Source organism: Rattus norvegicus, chromosome 5 (assembly GCF_021556685.1).
Source record: "Rattus norvegicus strain SHRSP/BbbUtx chromosome 5, alternate assembly SHRSP_T2T, whole genome shotgun sequence".
Lineage (NCBI taxonomy): Eukaryota > Metazoa > Chordata > Mammalia > Rodentia > Muridae > Rattus > Rattus norvegicus.
Window position 1 is genome coordinate 129515481 of NC_141538.1, and position 27274 is coordinate 129542754.

The following is a 27274-nucleotide window of genomic DNA, read 5'->3' on the forward strand; positions in this document are numbered from 1 at the left end:
TCACGGGTTTGCTGGGTTCTGGTCACTTGCATATCTATATGGCAAATATTTTCTGCATGTGTCTCACATTCCAGCCACGATGTTCTGGCTATGGGGCAGTGCTCGTATTGTGCATTTCAGTCAGGCTCACTTCATAAGGAGACTCAGGTGGGGAGAAGGGACTTGCGTGGTCATTCATTTGTCAAGGTGAGAAGCTGAAGTGCAGAGGAAAGGAGCAGAACAGTGAACCTGAGAGGTGGCCCTGGAGATACTCATCATTCGCATGGTCACCCAGATCTGTCTCCTCTTCTGATGCACAGCAGGAAAGGCCATTGCTCTTCACTCCCCCATGTATGTGCTGCGACTTAGATTTCACCCTAATCATGGTGGGATTTATTTCTCCATTCTCTTGAATCTGGCTGGGCATGGGGCTTGGTTTCGCTCATAGCTGCAAATGTGAATGAATGCCATCATGGGGCTACTATACCAGTAGTCTATACTGCATCCATAGTCTAGACTAATGACGTAACCACATGGAGAAGAGCTGTGGTGCCCAGTCCTCAGCCAGCGCCTATAGCCAGACATTCCAACTGAACACATCTTACAACAGAGCACGGATGACACCGTGGAAGGGGCCATCCGGCCACCCACAGAACTGTGATAAATAATAAATGAGCCCTGTTCCAAGCAATTGAATTCGGGGAGCAGCTCCCTGTGACTGGAGTAACTCTGTGTTCATTCCAAATAGCGTGTACTCATGCTACTACCTACTCTAAGCTGTTACTCTCATTTTATGAAAAGCATCCATTTTATGTCGTGTAAAAACTAAGGCCCTGGAGCACCGATTTCCCTACCCTAACAATTAGAAGATGTTTAAGGCAGTTTGGTTTGTAGAAATCTTAACGTGGACGGTACCCACTGAATAACTACAATGAATCTAATAGAAAATGTCCTGGGGGTTGGGGATTTAGCTCAGTGGTAGAGCGCTTGCCTAGGAAGCGCAAGGCCCTGGGTTCGGTCCCCAGCTCCGAAAAAAAGAACCAAAAAAAAAAAAAAAAAAAGAAAATGTCCTGAACCCAGACACAGACAAAGACCTGACACCTGCCTCTTCCATTTGCCAACTGTGTGAGCTAAAGCGAGTTGACTCCCTTGGAGCCGATTGTAGTGTAGGCTCACCTGTAAACCGAGCTGAGAAAAAAAATGTGGATACAAACAGGTGCCTTGTATGGTTACATTGAAGATGAATGTATTCTTGTCATTATAGTCAGTAGGCAATACTTTTGATTCAAGGCAAAAGGCAGAATTTTGTCTTTCTTCCCGTTCTTACTTGGGCATTTGGATCTAGACAATGGCCATCAAAAATCGTTTGACTCAGTATGTTCTTGTCTGTGTTGGTCAAGCACTAGTGAATAGGGACATAGGTTACAGAGGAGCTGGGGGGGCATATGTGACAGACCCGAACACCAGGATCGTCCTTTTGTTCCTCTAAGCTCAAAGTGCAATGGGCTTGGAACTCATGTTCACACTTCATAAATCTTGTCATCGCAAACGTCCCCACATGGTGTCTGTGAATTCTGTGAGCTTTCTGTATTCTCTCCACCTCTGGTCTTTTTCTCAATCAGGACAGGCTGAAACATTGCTCTACGGCCACACTCAAACGTCCTCACATCCCCCTCTCCAGAAAGCAGACCTGGGTCTGACAGTCTTTCCTAAAGCCTTCAGGGTCATGGAGGGGTCACATCCTATACATGGCAATCTACACATCTCCCTTTGGCTGTTTCAATACTTGTACTCTTTTTACCTTCCTAGGAAGGGGTGGAGCAGTGGGGAGCCTCTTTTGGCTTCCTAGCGCTGATTTTAAAAAGTGTGTGTGTGTGTGTGTGTGTGTGTGTGTGTGTGTGTATCACACACAGTCACCTTCCACCCTGCTTTGATACAGGGTCTCTTGCTTGAGGCTGCATAAGCCAGGAAGCCTCCTGTTTCCACTTCCTATCTCCATGTAGAAGCACTAGAATCACAGACTGGTCCTACTGAGTCTGGCTTTTCATGGGTTCTGGGGATCTGAGCTAAGGTCCTCAGGCTTGTGGGGCAAGTGCTTTACCCACTGAGCCACTGACTTCCTTACTCATCACTTTCTTTGTCCTCTCTCTTCTCTATTACTGCCTCCTCTTAATTTGCTGAGTGAATTCCAAACTCCTCTTCTCTTCTCTCTCTTTTTTTTTTTTTTTTTAACAAAGCAGTTTGGTCAGCCAATTTCCCAAACTTCATCAAGGCCCAGCATCAAAGAAAAGGCTCTTCTGTGCACTGTGATTCATGCTTCTAAGAAGGCAGTTGCGGATAAAAATGGCATTTTTTTCTGTTCTAATAACCACAGTATTTCATATTTATTGAGTGCCTGCTGTGTGCCCAGCATTCTATCAAGTACTGTCCAGTGTCGTTTTCTCATCTGATCTTCACAACAACAGTGAGACAGTTTTTGTTATTGATTTTCCTAACGATAAGAAATGGGTGCATGTGTTAGAAAAATGAGGTAACGGACCTGTGGTCATTCAGCCAGCAAGTGGCAGAACAAGGATTAGGAAAAAAACCTGTGTGGGTCTAAGCCTCTGCTCCTTCTCCTATGGTAATGGCCTTTCAGGGGAGGGAGGAGAAAGCAATCAGACCTGAGGCTAAAGGAAAGCAATGCCATCTGTTCTCTATTGTTTCCCAACTTTGAAAGGGTTGTTTTATGTTATCTCATTGTTCCTGTGAAGAATGGGCTACTCTTATCCATCTTGGCCTTTGAAACAAGCCATGGGGTGTTTGGTCTTTTTTTTTTTAAGATTTATTTATTTATTATATATAAGTACACTGTAGCTGTCTTCAGACACACCAGAAGAGGGCATCAGATCCCATTACAGATGGTTGTGAGCCACCATGTGGTTGCTGGGATTTGAACTCAGGACCTCTGGAAGAGCAGTCAGTGCTCTTAAACCACTGAGCCATCTCTCCAGAAGTTCTAGATGAGTAGGAGGGTCAGGTGTGGCTGTGGGTGTTAATGACACAGCCATTCAAAGCAGAGGCAAAGGGATGGAAGTCAGGAGACCCCATACATCACTGAAGTCGCCATCCATGGCAGGGCAGCAGCTAGTGAAGGGGATGGCATCCCAGGGACCGAGAGCATCCGAGCATGAGGAGCAGTGAGGCACCAGTGTTAGTGGTGGGGAGCCATAGAGAACGATATGGCTGGTGGGCAAAGGAGAGCAAATCTTTGTCTGAGGGTGGGCGTGGCAGTGCCGCCTACGACGGTGGGCGTGGCAACGCCGCCTGCCTCCTGGTGTTATGATACTTGGAGGTTAAGAAAATGAAGAACCTTTCTGCAGAGGGCTACCACGGAGGCAGTGTCCCAGGGGAGGGTAAGGTTTCAGTAAAGATAAAGAGGTAACTTGAGCATTCCAAAGGTGCAGGGGGTAGAACCAGGGTTCTAGACGGAGCATGGGGGAAGCTGGAAGCCAAATGGGCAGTGGGAACTTGACCAAAAGGGGGTTGGAATGCAGCTCTAACAAACATCGAGAGGATGAGGACTCTGACGCAGAGGCAGAGAGGCTGGAAAGAAACAGACAAGTCATAATGGAACTGAGAAAAATCTGGCGTTGTTACCTGACTCATGTTTCTATGATCTGGGGTGGGGATGACTATAGAAAAGGACAAAGAGAAGCTAGAGAAATGGCTTAGTGGATAAGAGCACTGGCTGGTCTTCCAGAGGACCTGGGTTCGATTCCTAGCACTCACAGGGCAACTCACAATTGTCTGTAACTCTAGTTACACCCTCACACAGACATATATGCAGGCAAAACACCAATGTACATGAAATAAAAATAAATCGTTAAGAGAAATAAAGAAAGGAAGGAAGGAAAGAATAAGAACACTAGACCCTAACTGTCATCCCAGGGACCTCAGGACAATGGAAAGTGAAATCCACAGAAAGATTTGAAGTCGAGGGTGCTATTTACCTCCTGAACCTACCACTCGTGGAAGATCTGGGACCTGCTAAGCCTCAGACAAGAACATTTACCACCGCAGCTGGCAATCCCCATGCTACTGCTGTTAATGGAGACGCAGTGAGGGTTATTTTAACAAGGTCGGTGGCATTTCAAAAGGTTACTCGGGCCCCTGGTATAAAGGCTGGAAAGAGAGGCAGGAATTGGAATTCTTGCATTGGTTCAGGCCAGAAGCTGTGAGTCCTGAACCAGGATACTTTTGCAGCGAAAAGGAAAGTAAGAGGAAGGATTGAATTTGTTCAGATGGGATTACCAGTCTCAAAGGACATGGACCATGAAGGGGTGGTGGGCGGGGCAGAGGATAATACCCAGCTTCCTAGCTCAGTTTTCACTTTGTAGACAGGTTGTGCTCCCTCCTTGAGAGTTTATGGGAATGGAGTAAAAGCATTTGGAAATAGCAAAATTTGACGCCATCATCATCTACATCATCGTCAAAGCCCTCTGAACACCCTGTAGGTGAATGTGGACAGATCATATAGTTACCCAGATATACAGGGTCTGGGGGGTTCCCAAGAAGTCCTGGATTTCCTACACCTGCCAGGAACGGAGGGGCAGGACGGATCGTACGTGGGTTCCGCCCAGAGGCGGGGCCTGGACCCAGCGGGAACCCAACCCATCTTCTGCCAGAGCCTCAACCCTCCGTAGCCGAGGTGGGAACCAGACCCGCCCCGCCTGCCTCTCGTCCACTACTGCCAGGTGCAACAGTCCGGCTGCAGTGTGCCGCGAGCCAGCTCTTATCCGAGGTAAGGGGCGCGGCCCCGACCCGGCTCCACACTGCCTGGGAGCAGGGGACCGAGTGCTAGGCAGCCTAGGGGACTCAGAGAGGGGCTGCAGGAGGCTGCCAGGGACCCGCATCGCAGCAGAGCAGGAGTGCTGGCTCGCACTCCGCACCCTGGGATTCCCAGGTCCGCTGGGAAGCAGGAACCATTGGGGCTGGGGGCAGATGAACAGCTACTGCAGGCAGTGAGGGGTGGCTGGGTACATCTTAGGGCAGCAGAGGGATGCTAAAAGGAAGGAGGGGAGGCAAGCGAAAGGGGGCGTGAAGGCGGAGAGCTGGGGTGGGCTCGAGGGTCTTTGAGACAAGCAGAAGAGCAAGGGCTGAAAGGAAGGGGCTCAGGGCAAGAACGGTGTCTGGTGGGGTTGAGGATCAGGACTTCCGGGATGAGTGTGGTTAGCTGGGAGTCAAAGGGTACAGAGCCTAGCCCCCGCTAGTACCAGTGAGAGGGTCTCGGTGGATAGAGACATAGGGGTGGGGCTTGAAGGGGATGGGCTTGGAAGAAGGGAAATGTGGGGAGCCAGCTGGGTCTACTCCGCCCGCAGAGGGAGGGGTGGGAACTAGGTAGGGGAGAGGGTCTTGACCGTCTTTATAGGCTAAGGACACCTAAGTTCTGGTCAGGAAGGAGGAGATGGCGCTGGAATGGAGCAGGGTCCTTGCAGCTGGAAGCAGAGAAACCTTGAGGGAACTTGGAGAGTGAGATTGCAGGGATGAGGGGTGTGAGGTGAGAAATGTTATAAGGGTTGAGTACAGCCTTGGCACTAGCCGCATCTTGGCTCCTCACAGCATGAGGACAGCAGACACTGGACCAGACTACAGTGCCAACTGGAGTCATGGGCAAGAAGAGAATAGCAAACAGAAAAAAAATCATCCACATGCAATTCTATCTTGGAGTCAAGCATGGAAAAGACTGAGAAGGCAGGATAACAGCCTCTAGAAGCCAAAAGAGGTGTGGAGTGGAAGTGGGGTTCTCCATCCCACCTTCCCAGAATCCACATGATAAACTGTAGGCTGTAAACGAAATGAGTGTGTGTGTGTGTGTGTGTGTACCCCCGTGCAAGCAGATGGAGCACACCCCTTCTACATCCCGAAACAGAAGAAGAGGAGTGCACTTGCTTCTCAGGTCTGAGAACCTAAATTCAAATCTTCAGCCTGTAAGAGCCTGGCATCATCTCTGTGCCTGTAACTCTAGTTGTAGGGACATAGTCAGGGTGAACCCCCGGAGCTTGAAATGTGACAGTCTCGAAAGGCAGGGCTGGAGAGATGGTTCCTCAGTCAGGAGCACTTGTTGCTCTTGTAGAAGACAGGGTTCAGTTCTTGGGAACAGCACGTGGCTCGTAACCATCCCAATGCAGTTCCAGGGGAATCTGACACCCTCTTCTGATCTTTACAGGCACCAGGCAATAGTGTGGTGTCTGTACATACAGAAATGTAGGTAAGACGTTCATACACATTAAAAATTAACTAAATCTAGGAGTAAAAAGTAAGATGGAGAGCAAAAGAGGATGATGCCCAGTGCCCTCCTTTAGCCTCTGCATGTGCAATGGCACACAAGCACACAGGGTAAGTGTGTCTCTGTGCATACACCACAGATTCATCACACACACCACACACCACACCACACACACACACACACCATTCCACACACACCACACACACCACACATACACACACACCACATACACACACACACACACCACACACACACACACACACGGGGTAAACATGCCTCTGTGCATACACAACAGACACATGCATACACACCACACACCACACACACACACACACACACACACACACACCACACACCACACACCACACACACACACACACACACACACACACGGGGTAAACATGCCTCTGTGCATACACAACAGACACATGCATACACACCACATACCACACACACTCACACATACACACACACACACACACACACACACACACGGGGTAAACATGCCTCTGTGCATATACAACAGACACACAGACACATGCATACACATGCATACACACCACACAAACACACCACACACCGCACACATAACACCATATACTACACACATGCACACAGGGTAAACGTGCATCTGTGGGTACACCACAGACACAAGCATATACGTTACACACTACACCACACACACACACCATCCACACAAATACACACATACACATAAACACCACACACACACATGCATGCAGGGTAACTCTGTGTGTACACAGACACATACATACACACCACACACACACCACACATGCCACACACACATATATACCACATACACACATATACACAAACACCACACACATATGCACACGGGGTAAAAGTGCCTCTGTGTGTACACCACAGACACGTGCACACACTATACCACACCACACACATGTATGCACATTTAACACCACACACATACAACACCACACACACACACACACACACACACTACACCACACAGGCCACATACACCACACCAATACCACACACACATGTATACACAGCACACAAAATAAAAATTAAAAAAAAAAACAGAGGAAGACCATGGAAGTCAGTAAAGGCCACTTGTGGGAGTCAGAAGCCATAGTGTGTTGGGAGAAGAGTGATTTGAAGAAGGCAGATGGGTCAGCGAAGTCTCTTAAACATGAAAGATTTAGCTAGCAGTGGGGTAAAATATGCTCCTGTCAGAAGACATAGCACGGGAAAAGGCGAAGGAACACGATAGGAAAGGAAGCATCAGTGACTGAGAATGAGCTCCCGAGGTCCCTGAGGAGCTCACAGAGCATCTGGCGTGCTGTAGGTGCACGGTGACTGTGGATTGAGTGGGAAATTGCCCCATGGTTGTAAGAATCAAGGAGAATGACGTGGGTTGACAAGAGTTTTGTAAACAGTAGAGCACTGTTCCAGAGAAGCCAGAGTGGCTGTGCAGGTGTGCCTGGCGTGGCGTCCTTGACTACCTGCTTCCAATCAGAAGGAAGAAAACCAGCACGGATCGAGTCTTGATTGCGTGGAAGGTAGAATGTCTCCGAAGCAACTAGTAGAATGCTAGCCGACATTTAGCAAGTGCTCAATAAATGGTAGCCGTTGTGAGAGTGTTTGTGACTATGAGAGTCCTGGGAAGGCAGGGAGGCTGGGCGGGGTTGGTGGTGTTAGGTTGGCAACCAGGAATGGTCTAAAGGAGGAGTAAATTGTAAAAGTGTGATTTGGGGGAAGAATGCATACAACTGAACAAGCTCCACACATTTATCCAACTTCCTTTAAAAGTGTCTTAAATTGTAAAAATTGTGTGTGTGTGTGTGTGTGTGTGTACACATACAAGGTGTATTTTGGCAGTGAGTGTGCCTTGTGCAGGCATGGAGGTCAGAAGACCAGTTGGAGGAGTTAGTCCCCTCCTTCCCCTTTCACTTCCAGGGATTCCTTTCTGAGCGTCTTCATGGCCTCTGCCTCCCTTCTTGCTCCACTAATAAATGTTTCCCTGAGGAGGGCAGAGAGTTACATTCATTGACTGTCTTCTAAGTTCCATGTGTTATGTTAGGTACATTGTCCACATTGTCTACAATCTTCCCAACAAAGTTTACTTTATAAAGGAGGGAAACTGTGTTTCCTTATCTATGTAATAAACGTGTGGTAGAACAGGACACTAAATCTAATTGGTTTGATTTTAAACCCCAAACTACTTCCAGCATTTAAGATGCACGTGCATGTGTATATGTATATGTATATGTGTATGTGTATGTGTATGTGTATGTGTATGTATATGTATATGTATATGTATATGTATATGTATATGTATATGTATATGTATATGTATATGTATATGTATATGTATATCAAGATGGCTCAGAAGGTAAAGGTGACTGCTACTAAGCCTGATGACCAGGTCAATCCCTGGGACCTACATGGTGGAAGGAGAGAACCAACTCCATTAAGCTGTGTTCTGACCTCTTCCACACGAGAACATTAACCCATGTACACGCACGCGCACACACACACACACACACACACACACACACACACACACACACAGAGCAAATGTTTTTTTAATTAAGAGGCTTTTAAAGCTATACTGGCAGGCCAGTAGGCCCTGCAGAATCTCCCAGTCTCTGCCTACCCTGTGCTGAGATTGTAGGCACATGTCACCTCGTCCAGCATTTTTACCTGGATTCAGGTATTGAACTCAGGTCTGTGTGCTTACGAGGCAAATGTTTTACTGACTGAGTGCATCCCCAGACCCTATAAAGTGTCAGTACTTCCATACTGACTTTAATGCCATAACAGCTGTCCCAGGGACCCATTTGCCAATCATTTTATAGAGAGGAAACTGAGGCTGAGGGTATAATTTGCCTATAGTTCCATAATTAATTATTGAGATTGCCGGGCTCCACCCGAGCCTCTGAGACTTAAAGCCATGGTCAGTCTTCTGACTCCATCAAAAAAGCACATCCATTCCCTCTGCACTGTGTTCACCCAGTTGGTCTCTTCCTGCTGAACTCCAGGGCTCTTTCCACATTCACCCCTTTAACCGACATCAGCTTCTTCCTTAAGTGCTCTTTCTTGCTGCCTACGGGACTGAAAGGGTTACTTATTTTTCACAACAGCTTTCTGGGGAGGACCCTTACCCCCACCCCCACCCCCACCCCCACCCAGCTCAAGTCTGGGACCAATAATGGCTTCCCAAGATGATTCCTGGGCCTTCATCTGTATTGCTTGTCACGGACACAGTGAGCTACCCAGCGTTATCATTTTATGTGCCTGTCACAAAAGAGAGGGATGGTTTGATCGATGCTTATCGCACAAACGCGGTTCTGTGAGCACTGCTGCGCAGTGACCTGTCTGCTCAGATCTGCCTCGGGCGGCTGCCTGCTGAGCCGCTTTCTGCTTCTCCACCAGATGTCTGTGTCACTCCTGCCCCCACCTGAGAAGATGCCCTCAGGGGGTTCCATCTGAACATTTCCACTCTGCTCTCTGTCTCTGTTCTCACACAACCCGCTGGGGTAGCTGTACTGTGTCCACATAAGCAGACTTGACAGCACAGTGTGGCAAACACTATGTGGCGGGCGTCCTGACACTCCACCCTGGGAACACTGGCTTACCTGAAACTTGTTACTGTTTTATTTTCCCTAGGCCCAGCCAAATCTGGGAGACATGAGGTAACAGACGTCCTGGCCACCGACTGGCTTGTCATGTGACTTTGGACAAATCGCTGTTCTTTGTGCAGCCTCCGTGTTTCTTACCTGGCAAGTGAGGGGGCAGGGAGATCAGATATTTAAATGAGGTCAGCATTTAAAATGTATGCTCTTTGCTGGTTAAGCACTTGCTGCCCTTGCAGGGGACCTGGGTATGGTGGCTCACAACCATCTGTAACTGCATTTCCAGAGGATCCAACACCCTCTTCTGGCCTCTCTGTGGACACTGTACACAGATAGTACACATGTACACATGCAAGCAAAACACCTACACACACAAAATACAAAACTAAATCTTTAAAAAATAAAATGAAACTTTCACTTTTCCCATTCCTCCCCACTCCCTAGCCTTAGCATAACCAAAGGCCGGCACACTTCCTGAGGGTTCTACGTGAACACACACACACACACACACACACACACACACACACACACAACTTGTCAACATGGTGAATGAAGTGCATTTATATTCATCCTATTATATAAACTTGACAGCAGCTTCATGGGATGATATTATCCTCGGGTCAGCACGCTGAGGCTTAGAGCTTGAGTAACTCCCAGGTTCCTGCACTGAGATTCTGGGGAAACTGGGACCAGTATTCGGCTTCCTGTTAAGATAAAAAGAAGCCCCAAGCTCCACCTTTTGAAACTATCTATCTATTATCTATCTATCTATCTATCTATCTATCTATCTATCTATCCATCCATCCATCTGTTATCTATCCATCCATCCATCTGTTATCTATCTATCTATCCATCCATATATCCATTCATCCATCCATTCATCTATCGACAAGATCCTCTGTAACCTAGGTTGGCTTTAAACTTGAAATAAAGCTGAAGATGATGTTGAATTCCTGATCCTCCTGCCTCTACCTCCTAAATGCTAACATTACAGCCCTGTACCAACATACCCAGTTTCAAGAGCCCTTTAATCCTAGCAACTTGAGAATGTAAAATTGCTGGACATGTGGGACATATCTGTACTTTGAGTCTTTGGGAGGCCAAGGCAGAAGTGTCATGAGTTCAAGGTCAGCTGTTTAGTGAGTTCCAAAGCAATATTCTACCCCTTCCCCCACCAAAAAAAAGTGGCTCAGAGGTTAAAAGCACCTACTACCCTTGCAGATGACCTAGGTTTGGTTTGGTACCCACACTGGGTGGTGACTCATAACTACCTGTAATTTCAGTTCTAGGGAACCCAACACCTTCTTCCAGCCTTTGAGGGCTCCTGAACCCACTTAGTGCACTTACATTTAAGCAGATTCACACACCTACACAGAAGTAATAGTTTAAAAATATTTCGAAAGCATTACTCTGGCTATACAATGGAAAAAAAGTAATAGGAATTTACATTGTTAGTCTGATAAATGTTTATTGAAAGAAGTAACACTCCCTAAGGGATTGCTATAGAAGTTGCCAGGTGAGAGATGGCCAGAGCCACCCAGAATTCAGGGGCGGGGACAGTTCTTCATACAATAGGCAAAATACTAGAGCCCAAGGGACCAGGAAGACAGTTGAAAAAGTTGACTGCAGAAGTGAATTAAAAGCCAGGCATGATGGCACACACCTTTAATGTCAGCACTTGGGAGGCCAGAGGCAGGCAGATCTCTGTGAGTTTGAGGTCAGTCTACTCTACATAGTGAGTTCCAGGACAGCCAGGGCCACACAGAGAAGTGCTGTCTCGAAAAACTGAAAGAGAGTGAGAGAGACAGACAGAGAGACAGAGAGAGATAGAGACAGAGGAGAGGTGAAATAAAGGGGTCAATAAAATAATAAAGACTGTAACCACAAATCAGCACTATGTTGTTTAGATGTAGTTTGTTGACTGTGTTTATACCATGACTCTATGAAGTAGGTGATATTTCCTGATTTTAGGGCGAATACTCTGGCTTACAGAAGGTATGTGACTCGTTCAGGAATGCTGCGGATGGCTAGAGCAGCCAGTCTCAACCTCCCCTAATGCTGCAAGATACTACATCCTGTCTTTGCTGCTAGCTTTGAGGCCTTCCAAATCCCTTAATTCAAACGGGATAATGATTTGCATCCACCTAACTTTCTTTTCCAGATTTACCTAGAGCATAAAATATGGTAAAGGGCCTGAAATTGAGTTAAGAATCAAAGCTATGCTTTAGTAAAGTTGCTCTCTCATCAGAAAGTTTATTTCTCAGACTCCATCCCCAGGAACTAATTAGGAAAATGAATAAAACCAATAAGGACTTATGTGGAAAATGTCCACTGCACTGTTGTGTGATAGACAAGAGAGAAGACTCAGCAGGTGAGGGTGAAGCCTAACGCTCTGGAGTCCATGTTGCGGAAGGAGAGAACTGACACCTAAAAGTTACCCTCGGAGCGCCTCATAAGTAAATAAATGTAACTTAGTTTTTGAAAGACTAGAATAACAACCTTTAAGACAAAATTAGTCAATGTGGTAGCAATATGTCTGTCATCCCAACACTTGGATCTCTGGGCCAGCTGGAGTTGTGTCTTATAACACAAGGACAGGGATCCTGTCTCAAAAAAAAAAAAAAAAAGAAAAAAAAATGCACAAAACCATGACAACAGCAGCAGCAGCAACAACAATAAAAAACCAAACCAAACAACAAAACAAAAACACTTAAAATTCAAAACACCCATCTTTCAAGCAGGAAGACAACATTAAAGGATTGGTCAGACAACACATGTTGGGTATAGCTATAAATGTCACTGAAATATTATTTATGAAGAATTATAAAGTATCAGTACTTTTGAATGTACTTTAAAAGCTGAGGACTTTGAAAACAGCTTTTATTTGTGTGTGTGTGTGTGTGTGTGTGTGTGTGTGTGTATAAGGGGTGTGTGTGTGTGAATATAAGGTAGGGGTGTGTGTGTGTGTGTGTGTGATGAGCACAGGTAAGTGTGCACTAAGGCCAGAGAAGAGCATCAGGCGTCCTTCTCTACCACTGCCCACCTTATCCACCTTATCCACCTTATCCACCGAGCTTGGAACTTGCTTTCTTTTTTTTTTTTAATTTGTCTAGACTGGCAAGCAGCTAGGCCTAGTGATCCTCCCGTCTCCACTATTGTAGTGTCATTATAGGCATGCATGAGACCATGCCCAGCTTGTCGTGCGGGTGCTGGGATCCAAATCCATGTCTTCATGTTTACACAAGCACTCTTAACCCCTGAGTCATTTCTCCGGTTTGAATCACCAGTTCTTGAAGTAGGATGTGAAAACTAAAAGTGAAAGTTTACGAGACAATTTAGGTATCCAGTGGTGCCCATCTGTCTCTTCCAACCTCACTGACTCCTTCCTTGTAAATGCTATCCAGGGCATGGTCCATACTCACCTAGGGAGCCATTTCCTGGTGGCAGATTGATTCAAAGATCAATCTTGGATAAAGACTTGAGAGCTGGGAGCTAAGCACAGTGGGCACAGAGCCCACGGGAGGCCAGCAGTAATGTTGTGGAGGAAGTTTTATTAAAGGGTTGTTTCTAGCCTTACATATTTATCTGATCTTTTAAAATATTATATATTTAATGTATATGAGTACACTGTAGCTGTCCTCAGACACATCAGAAGAGGGCATCAGATCCCATTACAGATGGTTGTGAGCCACCATGTGGTTGCTGGGAATTAAACTCAGGAGCTCTGGAAGAGCAGACAGTGCTCTTAACTGTAGGGCTCTGGCTCTGGGGTAGGTGGGGTGGGGGCGTGGGGACTCTTCACAGCGATCTCTGGCCCGGCTAGGTGTGTGGGAAAGAACTCAGGCAGGGAGGGGAAACTGCTTCTGGTGTCGTGTGTGTGTGTGTGTGTGTGTGTGTGTGTGTGTGTGTGTGTGTGTGTGTGTGTCCCGCCACTTGGGTTGTTGGGCTAGGCTGAGCCAGCAGGAGACTGACTAGCTATCGAGGGGTGCAGAGAGCTTCTAGCAGCGATTTCGGGAGAGCAGATCTCTTCCCCAAGTGACAGTGTTACAGCTCTTATGACAGAAGCTCTCAGATGATGGAATAATTCCTGCACACCTTTAATTCTGAACATGATTCTTAAATACAGTTTTGGACGGGTCAGTGTCTGACAGCAGGTACTTCCTATTGGTTTGACCTGAGAGCTTGGGAAGACCTCATCTACATATTCAGGGGCGTGGCCCTGTCTCTAAGACTGATCTGTCTTGAGCCTACATGACCTGTGGTCACGTCCTCACCTGTGGAGGAGGGGCTTGAGGCATTGCCCTACATAACTGGTCTGTCTCAAAACCTCTTTGGGGGGGGGGTGTCTTTAGGGGGCACAGCTATTGAGGCCCTGATATTCTGGGAGACTGGGAATGCACCTGCCATCCCTTTTAGGGTCTCCCAGGGATTCAACCTACCTAGACCAGGATACTTTTCTTTTTCTTTTTTTTCTCCCCCCACCCCACTCGGGAGTTGAGGACCCAGAGCCTTGAGCTTGCTAGGCAAGCGCTCTACCACTGAGCTATTGCCTGCCGCCCCACACTTAACCACTGATCTCTCCAGTCCCACCCCCCCATTTTTAAAGATTTATTATATTTATATGAGCACACTTATCTGATTTTTAAGAGAGCTTTATCTTTTCACATTCACTGGCTTCTTGTCCTTATAGTTGATCCGGGAGGTTCATGGAGCCAAATCTACTAGGCTCCCCCTTCTTTCTTTTTCTTTCTTTCTTTCTTTTTTTTTTTTCTTTTTTTTCGGAGCTGGGGACCGAACCCAGGGCCTTGCACTTGCTCGGCAAGCACTCTACCACTGAGCTAAATCCCCAACCCACCTTCTTTCTTTTAACATTCATTTATTTAAAATTTTGTGTGTGTTTGTGCTCTTAACATGTGTGGAGGTCAGAGGTCATCTTTCAGGGGAGTCAGTTCTCTCCTCCATCACGTAGGTTTCCAGGGATGAAACCCAAGTCATCAGGTGCAATCCAGTGCTGTTTCCCACTGAGCCACTGATCCTCCTTTTTTCACTGAGAAACAAAACAAAACCCTCAGGAATTCCCCAAAAAAGAATGAGAACCTGAACATTGGTTCACATAGAGTGACTCCATCCTCCTCTGACCACTTAACTCACCCGTGTCTTGTGTCCAGGAAGAAGAGAGGCTAAAGGATTCTAAGCAGGGTACTATGTGAGCCTCTAAGAGAGGCTTCCAAGATATAGAAGAAACAACTACAAAGATCTGGATTTCACTCACACTTTTAATCCCAGTGCTTGGAAAGCTTAGGCAAGTTCTGGGCTGCAGAGCCTATCTCAAAAGACAAAAAGACTAGAGCTGGTGAGATGGCTCAGAGGGTCAAGGAGCTCACCACAAATTCTGACATGAGTTCAATCCCTGTGAGGGTTTGAATAAGAATGGCCCTTATAGGCTCATATAATTGAATGCTTAGTCACTAGGGAATGGCACTATTTGAAAGGATTAGAAGGATTAGGAAGTATGGCCCTTTTGGAGGAAGTGTGTCACTGAAGGTAGACTTTGAGGTTTCAAAAGACTATGCTAGGTCCAGAATCTTTCTCTGGACCTGGTCTATAAGCCTCTGAAACTGTAAGCAAGCCCCCAGGTAAATGCTTTCTCTTATAATAGTTGTATTGGTCACGGTGTTTCTTTGTAGCAATAGAACAGTGACTAAAATAATCCCTGAAATCCACATGGTGGAAGGAGAGAACCAACTACTGCAAGCTGTCCTCAGACCTTCACATGTGTGCAGTGAAGCACACACACACACACACACACCACAGAGTAAACGTTAACTTTTTTTTTTAAAAGAAGATGAGTGAAGTCATAAGACCAAGTGTTAAATTGTTGGGTTAGATCTGGATTATGGGGTTTAGATTCAGGCGTTCTATGGAAGGAGACGATGGTGTTAGACTTGATATGTAGTACATATTTTCTGAATAGATGAATGAGGGAACGAACAGATAAAGAATCAAGGTTCCAAAGGACAGAATTACCAGAAATGTTTACACCACTGTGATGTTTACCAGTTTTTAAGATGTCTTTCCTGGTTGGTTTTTGTCGCATTGACATATTTGGGGGAAGAGGAACTCTCAATTGAGGAGTTGCCTCCATTAGTACTTTTTAAATTAATGATTGATGTAGGACTGCCTAGCTCACTGTGGGCAGTGTTATTTCTGGACAGGAGATCTTGGGTGTGTAAGAAAACAGGCTGAGCAAGCCAGTAAGCAGTATTCCTCCATGGCTTCTGCTTCCTTCCTTGAGCTTCTGCCTCAGTTTCCCTCAATGAACTGTGGATTGGGATGTGTAAACCGAATAAACCATTTCCTCCTCAAGTTGTTTTTGGTCAGCATTGTATCACAGTATCAGAAAGCAGACAAATAGCATGCCAGTCTTTTGTTTGTTTGTTTTAATCTCTCTCAAGTCTTCTGAGAAAATACAAGAGACTGTTCTTCCCATTTCCCAGACAAAGAGATTGAGTGCCCAGAGGGACAAAATGACTTTTTAAGTCCTTCACGTATGTTCAGAGTTCTGTGATAGGCTGGGATTTCAGCTTAAAGCCAGGGTCAGGGACACAGGAACAGAATACACTAGGTTCCAGATGCTCACTCTGATGGAGGGGCAGTAGAGAAGTGTGCAATGATGCAGGGCAGCAGAGCACTGTGGGAGCAGAGAGCATGGCTCTGCCACATTCAGGGGCAGTGACACCATGGGTGTGAGTGGGCAATCAGAAGGAAAGAGGGCTCCAGGCAGAAGGAACCAAAGGAAAACATCCTGTGACAGAAGTCTTTGGATTACAGAGAAATCACCGGCATATTTGGATATAAAGATAGCACAGGTAGATGGGCAAATGACTGAGGAGAAAACCTTGAAGAGTTGAGCATTGGTGACTCCATCCCTTCACTGGAAGCCATGTCTATCTATTGGAGGTGGTATCCTCAGGTTCTATCTCTCCACTGTTGGGCATTGTGGCAAAGGTCATTCCCATTAAGTCCTGGAAACCTCTCACATCCCAGGTCTCTGGGACTTTCAAGAGGTTCCCCCCATCCCTTGCCCCCACCACCCTCAGCTGCATATTTCCATTCATTGTCCTGACCCTCTGGGCTTCTCTCCTGTATCCCCCCACCCATACATGATCTTGTTCCCCTTTTGCCCTCCCCCTCCCCTTTCCCACCTTGATTCCTCCCTCCCTCTGCCTCCCAAGATTATTTTGTTCCCTCTTCTAAGTGGGATTGAAACATCCTTACTTGAGCCTTCCTACTTGTTAAACTTCTTTCAGTCTGTGAGTTGTATCATGGGTATTCTGTACTTTTGGGCTAATACCCACTTATCAGTGAATACATACCATGTATGTCCTTTTGGGTCGGGATTATCTCACTCAGGATATTTTCTAGTTCCAACCATTTGCTGTAAATTCATAATGTCCTCATTTGTTTTTAGCTGAATAGTATTCCATTGTGTAAATGAATCACATTTTCTGTATCTATTCTTCAGTTGAAGGACATCTGGGTTGTTTCCAGCTTCTGGCAATCATGAATAAGGCTGCTATGAACATAGTGGAGCATGTGTCCTTGTAGTATGGTGGAGCACCTTTTGGGTATATACCCAGGAGCAGTTAGCTAGGTCTTCAGGTAGGACTATTTCAAATTTCTGAGGAACCACCAGACTGATTTCCAGAGTGGTTATACCAATTAGCAATCACTCCAGCAATGGAGGAGTGTTCCTCTTTCTCCACATCCTCGCCAGCATGTGCTGTCACTTGAGTTTTTGATCTTAGCCATTCTGATTGATGTAAGGTGGAATCTTAGGGTCATTTTGACTTGCAGTTCTGTTGAACATTTCTTTAAATGCTTCTTGGCCATTCAAGATTCCTCTGTTGAGAATTCTGTTTAGCTCTGTACCCCATTTTTTAAATTGGGTTATTTGATTTTTTGGAGGTTAACTTCTTGAGTTCTTTAAATATTTTGGATATTAACCCTCTATCAGATGTAAGGTTAGTGAAGATTTTTCTCCCCAATCTGTAGGTTGCTCTTTTGTCCTAATGACAGTGTCTTTTGCCTTACAGGAGCTTTTCAGTTTCATGAAGCACAGTGAGATGGGAGTAGGTCGGCAGGGTATGGGGTGGGGATCACCCTCTCAGAGGCCAAGGGAAGGGAATATGGGGTGAAGAACTCTTGGAGGAGGATTGGGAAGGGGGCAATATTTGGAATGTAAATTAATAAAACAATTCTTTTAAAAAAGAGTGGTGTGTTTAGTCAGTTGGTTCTTTGTGAAATTGGAACTGTTAAAAACTGTTCAGATTTTAGCTGTAGAGCTGTGAGTCACATAAAATGGTTTACGAACAGAGAACAATAGTTCAATCTAGAGCCTGACCTCCAATAGAAGACTCTGTGATCACCAGGTCTCCAGAGTACACTAGGGCTTACCCGACTTGTTATCTGTCTGCTGTTCTGCTAGTCATGTTTTCCATTCTTCCGTTGTTTTCTGTGGCAACCTTGAGATCAGTCACCATGTGTGATTCATATTTGAACACCCCCCACCCGGTGCTCAGCACAGGGCTCACCCCAGAGCAAAGGGCTCAGTAAATATTTGTTGAAAGAATGAATGGGAAGAGTTGGGTTCCACCCCAATCCTGAGACAACATCTGAGGCAGGAACAGTGGTGGGGAAGCTCTGTGTAGTATTTCTTCTGCAATGACCGGTGACCATTAGAAGGTCACTAAGTCACAGCAGAGTGACCACAGGTCTCTCTTACAGATGGCCTCAGTAACTGATGGTAACACTGGAATCAGAGATGCCTCTGACCAGAACTTTGACTACATGTTCAAACTGCTCATCATTGGCAACAGCAGCGTCGGGAAGACCTCCTTCCTTTTCCGCTATGCTGATGACACCTTCACCCCTGCCTTTGTCAGCACTGTGGGTATCGACTTCAAAGTGAAGACAGTTTACCGTCATGAGAAGCGTGTGAAGCTGCAGATATGGGTGAGTGCTGGGCACCGTGGGCAGAATGAGGTAGAACTCACTATCAATAAAAGGTCTAGGAGGTGGGGCTGGTTTGTGACCTCTGGGTCTTACAGCATCAGAGATCAACGCCATTTCAGTTCTGGGCCTCCACTGTCCCACGTTTATGTTACATGTTTATTCTCCTCAGGGGCTGGGGTTCACTTGCTACTGCTTAGCTGTCCAAAAAACTTTATTGTGGCTTTTATAGAAGAGTGACCAAGAAACCAGACATGAGGGTGACAGACCCTAATTCTACTTCTCCCACTTAAAAGCCATGGAAACATGCCTAAGTTACTTAACCCTCTGGACCACCCTTTCCTTCAGAGGGGATTTTGATCTCATCAAATTACTTAGTGTTGTTTCTGGGACATAGTACACGTGCCATAGATATTAGTTATGGATTAATTATCTATTGTTGCATAACAAATTACTCCATGGTATAAACCAAGAGCAATAATTGATCAGCTCACAGTTGCAGTGGGTCCAACAGTAGGGGTTGCTTGGGCTTTTCATGAAGTGTAGCCAAATATTGGCTTGAATTGCGGGCAGCTGAAGGGTCTGGTGCTGGAGGACCCACTTCCAAGGTGTCTTACTCACATGTCTGGTGCTGGCTGTTGGCCTGTCGGGCTCTCTTAGCGTCTTCATGGAGCTGCTTCAGCATCTTCATTGTATGGTCGCTGGTTTTCCCCTAGGGGGAGGTCCAAGAAACCAAAGGAGAAATGGCAACGTCTGTCATATGGCCTGAGAGTGTTCTCTTGGTCACTGAGTGTAGAAAGAGGCTATCCAGAGGTCCAAACCCTGGGAGGACAGGAACATGGAGGACTGGCAGTCTTGGAAGTGGGAGACTCTGCTATTGCTATCTACCAATGGCACTAAGAAAATACCTACTTATTTCAGAAGCTGGCCAGAGTACTTAGCAGTATTTAGCGCTGCACTTAGGAATCTTGAAAATTTGTGAAAGTATTCAAAACGTAATGTGCCGTTGCATATTATATGTGCTAAGTGTATAATAATATATTGGAAGAATCTACATCTATTTTTAAAAATTATTTCTCATATATTAGTATACATAAATGTTATGAGGGACATAGCATTTTTTTTTGAAACAGTGTCTCATTTTGTAGCCTTGGCTGGCCTTGAACTCCCTGTGGAAATCCACCTCTTTCTGCTTCTTGATTGCTGGGATTAAAGGGTTATGCCACCTATAGTATTTTAACATAGCAGCTCTGTTTTACAAAGAAATAAAAAAACACTCAGAAATTAACTTGTCTTAGGTCAACCACACAGCTACAAAGTGACATTTGAACTCGGATCTTCACATTCTGAATTATGCATTTTTTCTACACTGTGTACCTGAAATCTTAGGCATTTCAATTTAGAGTGTTAAATGTTAATTCCTAGAGAGATGAGTGTCCTTTGACTCTCCATTAAAGACACAGAAACATCATAAATGATTAGAAACAGGAGAAGCTATGAAGGTCCTCTAATTTATTGGTCCTCCAGTTGTGGTGCAACCACACCAACAACACTTGGGGATTTGTTAGAAATCCACTCTTTGGCCTCACCACAAGCATAAGGGTCCCAAAATGTTGGAGGCAAGACCCAAAAGCCTGTGGTAGCTGGTGGTTTTAAGGCAGGCTAGAATTGAAGAATGGCTGGGGTAGTCTAACACCTTGGGGTGAGAGTTGGGATATATGAGAACACCTACTGTGTGCTTTCACCTGTATTATTTGATGTCAACTCCAGCTCAGGAATGCATGAGAGCACATGTAAGTAGGGTGTGATGATCCACCCTTTGAAACTAGATGAAGACTGTGGGAGAAACACAGACAGCTCTTGCCATTGGCCACATGGCATGCGTCTGATGACTCCTCGGGGAACTGAAGAAAATACTAGAGCTTGTTTTTAAAATCTATTAATATAAAATAAATTTGTTTTACTATGTAGATTGGCATGGGTTGATCTCCTTCTGTGATTTCTATACAGATTATCATGCAGCTTCCAGCTGAAAAGTCTTGTGCCCTTCTAAGGACTTGGCAAGAGTGGCTCCCTCACACATTCCTGGATTGAGAGCTTTTGCAGTATTGCTGTCCCTGGCTTAAGTAGATTTACCAATTATGCTATGTAGATTTAACTGAACGAACCCCCCACAGTGGTGTGTGCCTTTTAAAGAGCCCTGTAGAGAAACCTCCTCTTGGTCTTTGCTAAGTATAGTGACCCCCAATTGACTTTAAGAAAGTGGCTGACTGATTTGTCTTCAACTTCCTGGCACAAGTTGTCAGTCATGTTTCCGGGTAAAATCAGTGAGGACAGAGAAGATCCAACTTAGTCAATCTCATTGCTTTGCTTAATTTTTTTAAAACTTTTGTACTGTTTATATTAAACTTTAAATGTTCCATTCTTACTGTGTCTATATATGTGTGGATGGGGTGAGTGCCTACCAATGTGTGTGTGTGTGTGTTTGTGTGTGTGTGTGTGTGTGTGTGTGTGTGTGTGTTCATGTAGAGAACAGATCAATTTTAGAAAAAAAGTATCTATCTATCTATCTATCTATCTATCTATCTATCTATCTATCTATCTATCTATCTGTGTGGGTTTGTTCCTGTGAATGCAGTTTCTAAGGAGGCCAAAAGAGGGAGTCAGATCCCCTGGAACTGGGGTTAGAGACAGTTTCAGAGATCCTAGATGGGTGCTGGGAACCAAACTGGGGTCTTATTGAAAGGGTGGTATCTGAGCCCCCTCTCCAGCCCTAAGTTTCTCCATCTGCATGTGGGGATCACACTGAGGTCATCAGGCTTGAAACATTAGGGGGTAAGCAGCTTTACCCACTGATCTGTAACCCCAGCCTGGGCTTCTTCCTCCATTACGCACCCCCACCTCAATGTTTGGAACAGGATCTCACATTAAACCCGGAGCTCACCAAGTCGACAAGGTTAGCTGTCCGGGTAGCACCAGGGATGCTGTGTCTGCTTTCACAAAGCTAAGATCGTGGGGTGTATAATCACACACGGCTTGTACTCAGTGCTGGGAATCTGACCAGGTCCTCAGGCTTGCATAGCACTTTACGGACTGAGTCACCTCCCTAGCTCCGATTTCATTTTTATGTCTCTTAACATTTTGTGCATGGGAGTATGTATATATAATCTATGTGTATGCAGTGCCTAATCTTTTCTTCCTTAGATGGATATGTTTGGAGAGCAGGGTGATAAGCATGAGGGAGGGGCACAGAAGAGTTTTCACAAAGATGGATTTGCATCTTAGAGAAACTTCTGGCTTCAGATAAAGGATGGATGAAAGTGAGATAAAGAAACTGGTTTAGATACAAACTGTATCATCAAACCATGTGCATTAAATGCACTTTAATGCATTGGTTATACATTGTGAAACCATTTTAAAAATAATAGATATTGACCAAGCTATAAAAGAAAGGGAAAGTTAAAGTCAACCAGTAGATTGGATATTTCTTAAGGATCCAAACCTAAAGAATATAGGAGTCAGGAAAATAGACATAAAACTGTTTTTCTAGTTTTCACTCTGTCTTGGATTTTTCAGGGTGTGTGTGTATGTGTGGGGGGTATTTGATAGGGGTATAAAAATATAAATGATAGTAAAAATATAACATCCAACAGCTTTAGAACTGCTATCCTAATTGTATCAAAGTCATTGGGGTGTGTAGATTTTGGGTCTGGACAATCTTACTGTGGGTGGTGGTTTTGCAAGTTATTTACAATAAAGCTTTAATGCTGGTGACAATAATAAGACTTCAAGGCAAGTCGTGGTGGTTTGAATGGGACTGTGCCCCATAGGCTCATCTGTTTCAATACTTGGTCCGCAGTTGGTAGAGCTGATTGTGAAGGCTTAGGAAGTGTGGCCTTGTTGGAGAAGCTGTGCCAACGAGGGTGGGCTTTGAGGTTTCAGAAGCGTCACATTTCCCATTATCTTTCTCTACCTTGTGCTTGTGGACGAAGATGCAAACCTGAGGCTACTGTTCCACACCACGTCTGCCTGCCTGTTGCCATGTCCCCCACTATGATGGCAAAGGACTCTACCTCTCTGGAACTGCAATCCCCAAGTTGAACACTTTTTAAATAAGTTGTGGCCATCATGGTGTTTTGTCACAGCAACTAAAAAGTCACTAGACCAGCAAGTGTGGTGGTCTGTTTGGGCAGCAGTAACAAGTACCACAGACTAGGTGGCTTTAGCAGCAGAAATTGTTTTCTCTGGGTTCTACAGGAAGTCCAAGATCAGGAACAGGCAGACCTTTTCCCTACATTCCCATAAGCCCTTCCATCTGCACGACTGCAGGAGAAACAGCGTTAAAGGTTCTTTTTTTTCTTCTTTTTTTTAGTTGGATATTTTTATTTATTTACATTTTGAATGTTCTCTCCTTTCCTGTTTTCCCCTCTGCAAACCCCCAATCCCTTGCCCCCCCTTACCCTGCTTCTATGAGGGTGCTCCTCCACCCATCCACCCACTCCTGCCTCACCACCCTAGCATCCCTCTACACTGGGGCATCAAGCTTTCACAGGACCAAGGGCCTCCCCTCCCATCGATACCAGATAAAGCCCCTTCAGCTCCTTCAGTCCTTCCCCCAAGTCCTCCATTGGGGTCCCTGTGATCAGTCCAATGGTTGGCTTCGAGCATCCCCATCTATATTAGTCAGGATCTGGCAGAGCCTCTCAGGAGACAGCTGTATCAGGTTCCTGTCAGTAAGCACTTCTTGGCATCAGCAATAGTGTCTGGGTTTGATGGCTGCATGTGGCATGGATCCCTAGGCAGGGCAGTCTCTGGATGGCCTTTCCTTTCCTTCAGTCTCTACTCTATTCTTTGTCCCTGTATTTCCTTTAGACAGGAGCAATTCTGGGTTAAAATTTTGGAGATGGGTGGGTGGCCCCATCCCTAAACTGGGGGGCCATGCCTAACCTCTGAATATGGTCCCAACAGGTTCTTTCGCCCCTTTGTAGGGTATTTCAGCTAATGTCATCCCTGTGGGGTCCTGGGAGGTTCTTGCTTTCCTGGCGTCTGGGACTTTCTGGTTGCTACCCCAGTTCCCCATCCCCCATTGTTGACATCTCTCGAGACACTAATTCTTAGAAGTCCCATTTCCAAATATAGCCATAGTGCAAGCTAATATTTCAACATATGCATTTCAGGACACGTACATTTGGTCTATAGCACTTTGATCAAAGCGACATAGAAGCTAGAAATGAGAGAGACTCAGAAATTCACTAGATTCGATGACCAATTTACTGTAAAGATAGAAGGAGGAACACACACACACACACACACACACACACACACACACACACACAGAGTCTAAACTTTTTACACAAACATTTTTGATTTTCTTTTTAAAGCTGTGTGGCCTTCAGGAGGTCACTTTGTGTCTATGAACACCTAGTATTTCCTATTACACTACTTCACAGGTTTTTTTGAGGTGTGTTAATACAACTGCAGAACACAGTGTTTGGCACCTATAAAAGATGTTAGGTTCTGGTTTCTGGTCCATATATAAGTGGTTCTTGGGTCCCCTTGCAAGTTTGTCCATCTTCGGTTGCAGAAATGCTCAAGTGGCAGCCAGTGACTCACCAGTGTGGTATGCGGCATTTATTTGGTTTCTCCAGCCCCAGAAGTTGTTCTCTATGGAACATGGAGAGAGTAGAGAGGAAAGGGTAGGGTAGGAGTGTCACTCAGCAGGATCTGTTATCTCTGGGGATAAAGGATGAGGATGGCATTGGGCGCCTTGTTCTTTTGGATTTCTTGTCACGTAGGTCTTTGCATGTCTCCTCTGTTTCTTGAGAGGCCAGTAACAAGATCAGAGGAGAAAATCTTACTGAGGAGGTATGCTTAAGGGTAAAGCCTCATTAACAGGGAGCAAAGTGTACACAGATGTGACTGGTACCTTCATGGCAACAGACCCAAGTGGAGAGAGCCCATTTAGTGCTGGTTCTGGTTGCCAAGCAACCCCAGGAGACCTGTGGGAAGAGGAGAGCAGAAAGGACTCCCACCACTTCTCTGCATGGCCTGTTTGTTTGGTCTGCGGCTGGTCAGGGAAAGAACCCACAGGTCTGGGAGAACAAAATCAATCTAGGACACTAGAGGCCTGTGTTCTAGTCCCATCTCATCCCCTGCTTGTTGTGTGATGTGAGTGGCCTGTCCCCTCCCTTCACCTGCTTCCCCAATTCTGGAGAAACAATTCTTGCTGTCCTTGATTCATGGGTTGTTGTGAAAAGCAAGTGGGGAAAAAGGAAGGGAAGAGCCTTCAGGAAGAACTGTGGACATTGTCAGCCAGGAAAGGTCATTTTATATGTGCTTAAAGTTTTTAAAATTTGTCACTATTTGTGGATGTGTCTGTATGATACAGATGTGAACACCTGTGTTATAGTGTGTGTGTGTGTGTGTGTGTGTGTGTGTGTGTTGTGTGTACGTCAGAGGACAACTTTATGGAGTCTCCTCCCACCTTTATGTGGGTTCCAGGGGTGGAACTCAGGTCCTCAGGCTTGCATGGCAAGTGCCCTTACCTGCTCAGCCATCTCTCTGCTTGTTATGTTTGCTTTAAAGCATTCTTTGTGTCTTTCACACCTTCCCTCCAACCCATGTAATCATTCCTAAGAGGAGGCTTGTTGGAGCTGGCAAGTTGGCTCAGTGGGTAAAAGTACTTGCCATCAATTTTGATGATGTGAGTGTCACCTCTGGAACCCATGTAAAGGTGGAGGAGAGAGGGGTTGGGGATTTAGCTCAGTGGTAGAGCGCTTGCTTAGCAAGCGCAAGGCCCTGGGTTCAGTCCCCAGCTCCGAAAAAAAGAAAGAAAGAAAAAAAAAGGTGGAGGAGAGAAAGAATTCCACAGAATTATCCTCTGACTTCCATGTGCATTCAGCGGTGCATGTAAACCCGCCCCTTCTAGAATACAAGTAACAATAATAAATAATTTATAAAAAAAAAAAGAGGGCTGGATGTGGTGGCGCATGCCTTTAATCCCAGCACTGGGGGAGCAGAGGCGGGCAAGTTTGAGGCCAGCTTGGTCTACAAAGCGAGTTCCAGGACAGCCAGGGCTACCGAGAAACCCTGTCTCCAAAACCTCCAAACAGAGATGGCAGGTTCCCTGTGCGGAGCTCAGTGGCAAGCTTGCTTGTTTAATTCATTTAATGGACTCTATGCAGGACTTTGTGCTAGTCTGAGGAGGTGTCCTTCCTGCTCACTAGAATTCTTACGGTAGTGGGGGAGATAGAACCAAACCGCAGGACAGGCGTCTCATCTGTCCGATGGGTCCTGAAGAGTAGAATGAGCCTGCTTCAACCTCAGGCCTGGGACTGACTCTCGGAGCTGAGAAATGTCAAGCAGTGCTGTAAGTCTCATCCCCAGGCTTGGAACTAGGAGTGAGCCTCCGCTCTACCCACCGTTTTCAAAGCTAGCTCGCCCAGTGATCTTCCTCACACCCTGTCCATCATTCCAGGCTTGGTCCATGCCTTATGATGCAGCAAGAGGAGCTACCATTGTGGAAAGAGAGAGATGGCTCCCCTGCTGTCCCTACCAGTAAAGCTCTCATGCCAAGACTTAATAAACAGAATTGTCTCATCTGTCTGGGGTTACTCATATCACAGCCCTTCCAGCATGCCTGAAGGATACACAAACACTTGCTGTCCCTGCTCCCAGGCCTGCTGTTCTCCTGTCTTTCTTTTCAGCCCATTCCTCAGTGCTCAGTGACCGTGGCATGTGTGTGTCCCCATTACTTCTCTGTTGATGACGTTTTAAAGGAGGTAATACTGGGCTCAGAGTAAACACACAGCAAATAGTTCTTACTAAGGTCCAAAAGAGATCAATAAATGGTACTCCCTTTCTTCTTCATCTAAATTTGGAAACAATTTAGAGATAGATGTAGGAGTCAGAGGGATGGGGAGTCATGTGAAATTTTTATTATTATAAAAGCTAAGATGAAGCATGTGATTAGAGGCTTTAGCAAAGTCAAGCTTGCTAAAACCTGTCAATCAGACAGACAGGCGACAGACAGACACACACACACACAGGCACACACACACACACACACACATACACACACACACACACACACACACATACACACAATATGCCACATGATGACATGGCTCTGTCTGCCACCCCCAGGAGACTTCTGATCCTACTCTGGAGACCTCTAGGAAGACCCGTGGGCGCAAAGAAGGAAGAGTCAGGAAGCTGAGGGGAGGCTTGGCTCTCACAAGCCCCGTGGCTCTAGGAAATGTGAGGCAGTTGCTGGGTGCACCGTCCTGTACTCAGTTCTGTGATAATCAAAATGGATTTTTCTAGGCAGCAAGCTTCTCTGTGTGTCTACAGAGACATGCTGACACTTTCATCTCCCCCAAGCCTGTAGGAG

At 45.8% G+C, this 27274-nt stretch overlaps 1 protein-coding gene across 2 annotated transcripts in view; it reads left to right on the plus strand.

The window, feature by feature from the left end:
• The first annotated feature begins 4650 nt into the window (after positions 1–4650).
• Rab3b (RAB3B, member RAS oncogene family) overlaps positions 4651–27274 on the plus strand; it is a 67049-nt gene continuing 44425 nt past the window's right edge. Inside the window, 2 exon segments of one of the 2 annotated variants that reach the window (NM_031091.2) lie at positions 4651–4762; positions 18658–18885. In NM_031091.2, coding sequence (NP_112353.1) covers positions 18658–18885 — 228 coding nt within the window. In that variant the 5' untranslated portion in view covers positions 4651–4762. 2 annotated transcript variants of the gene reach the window in all.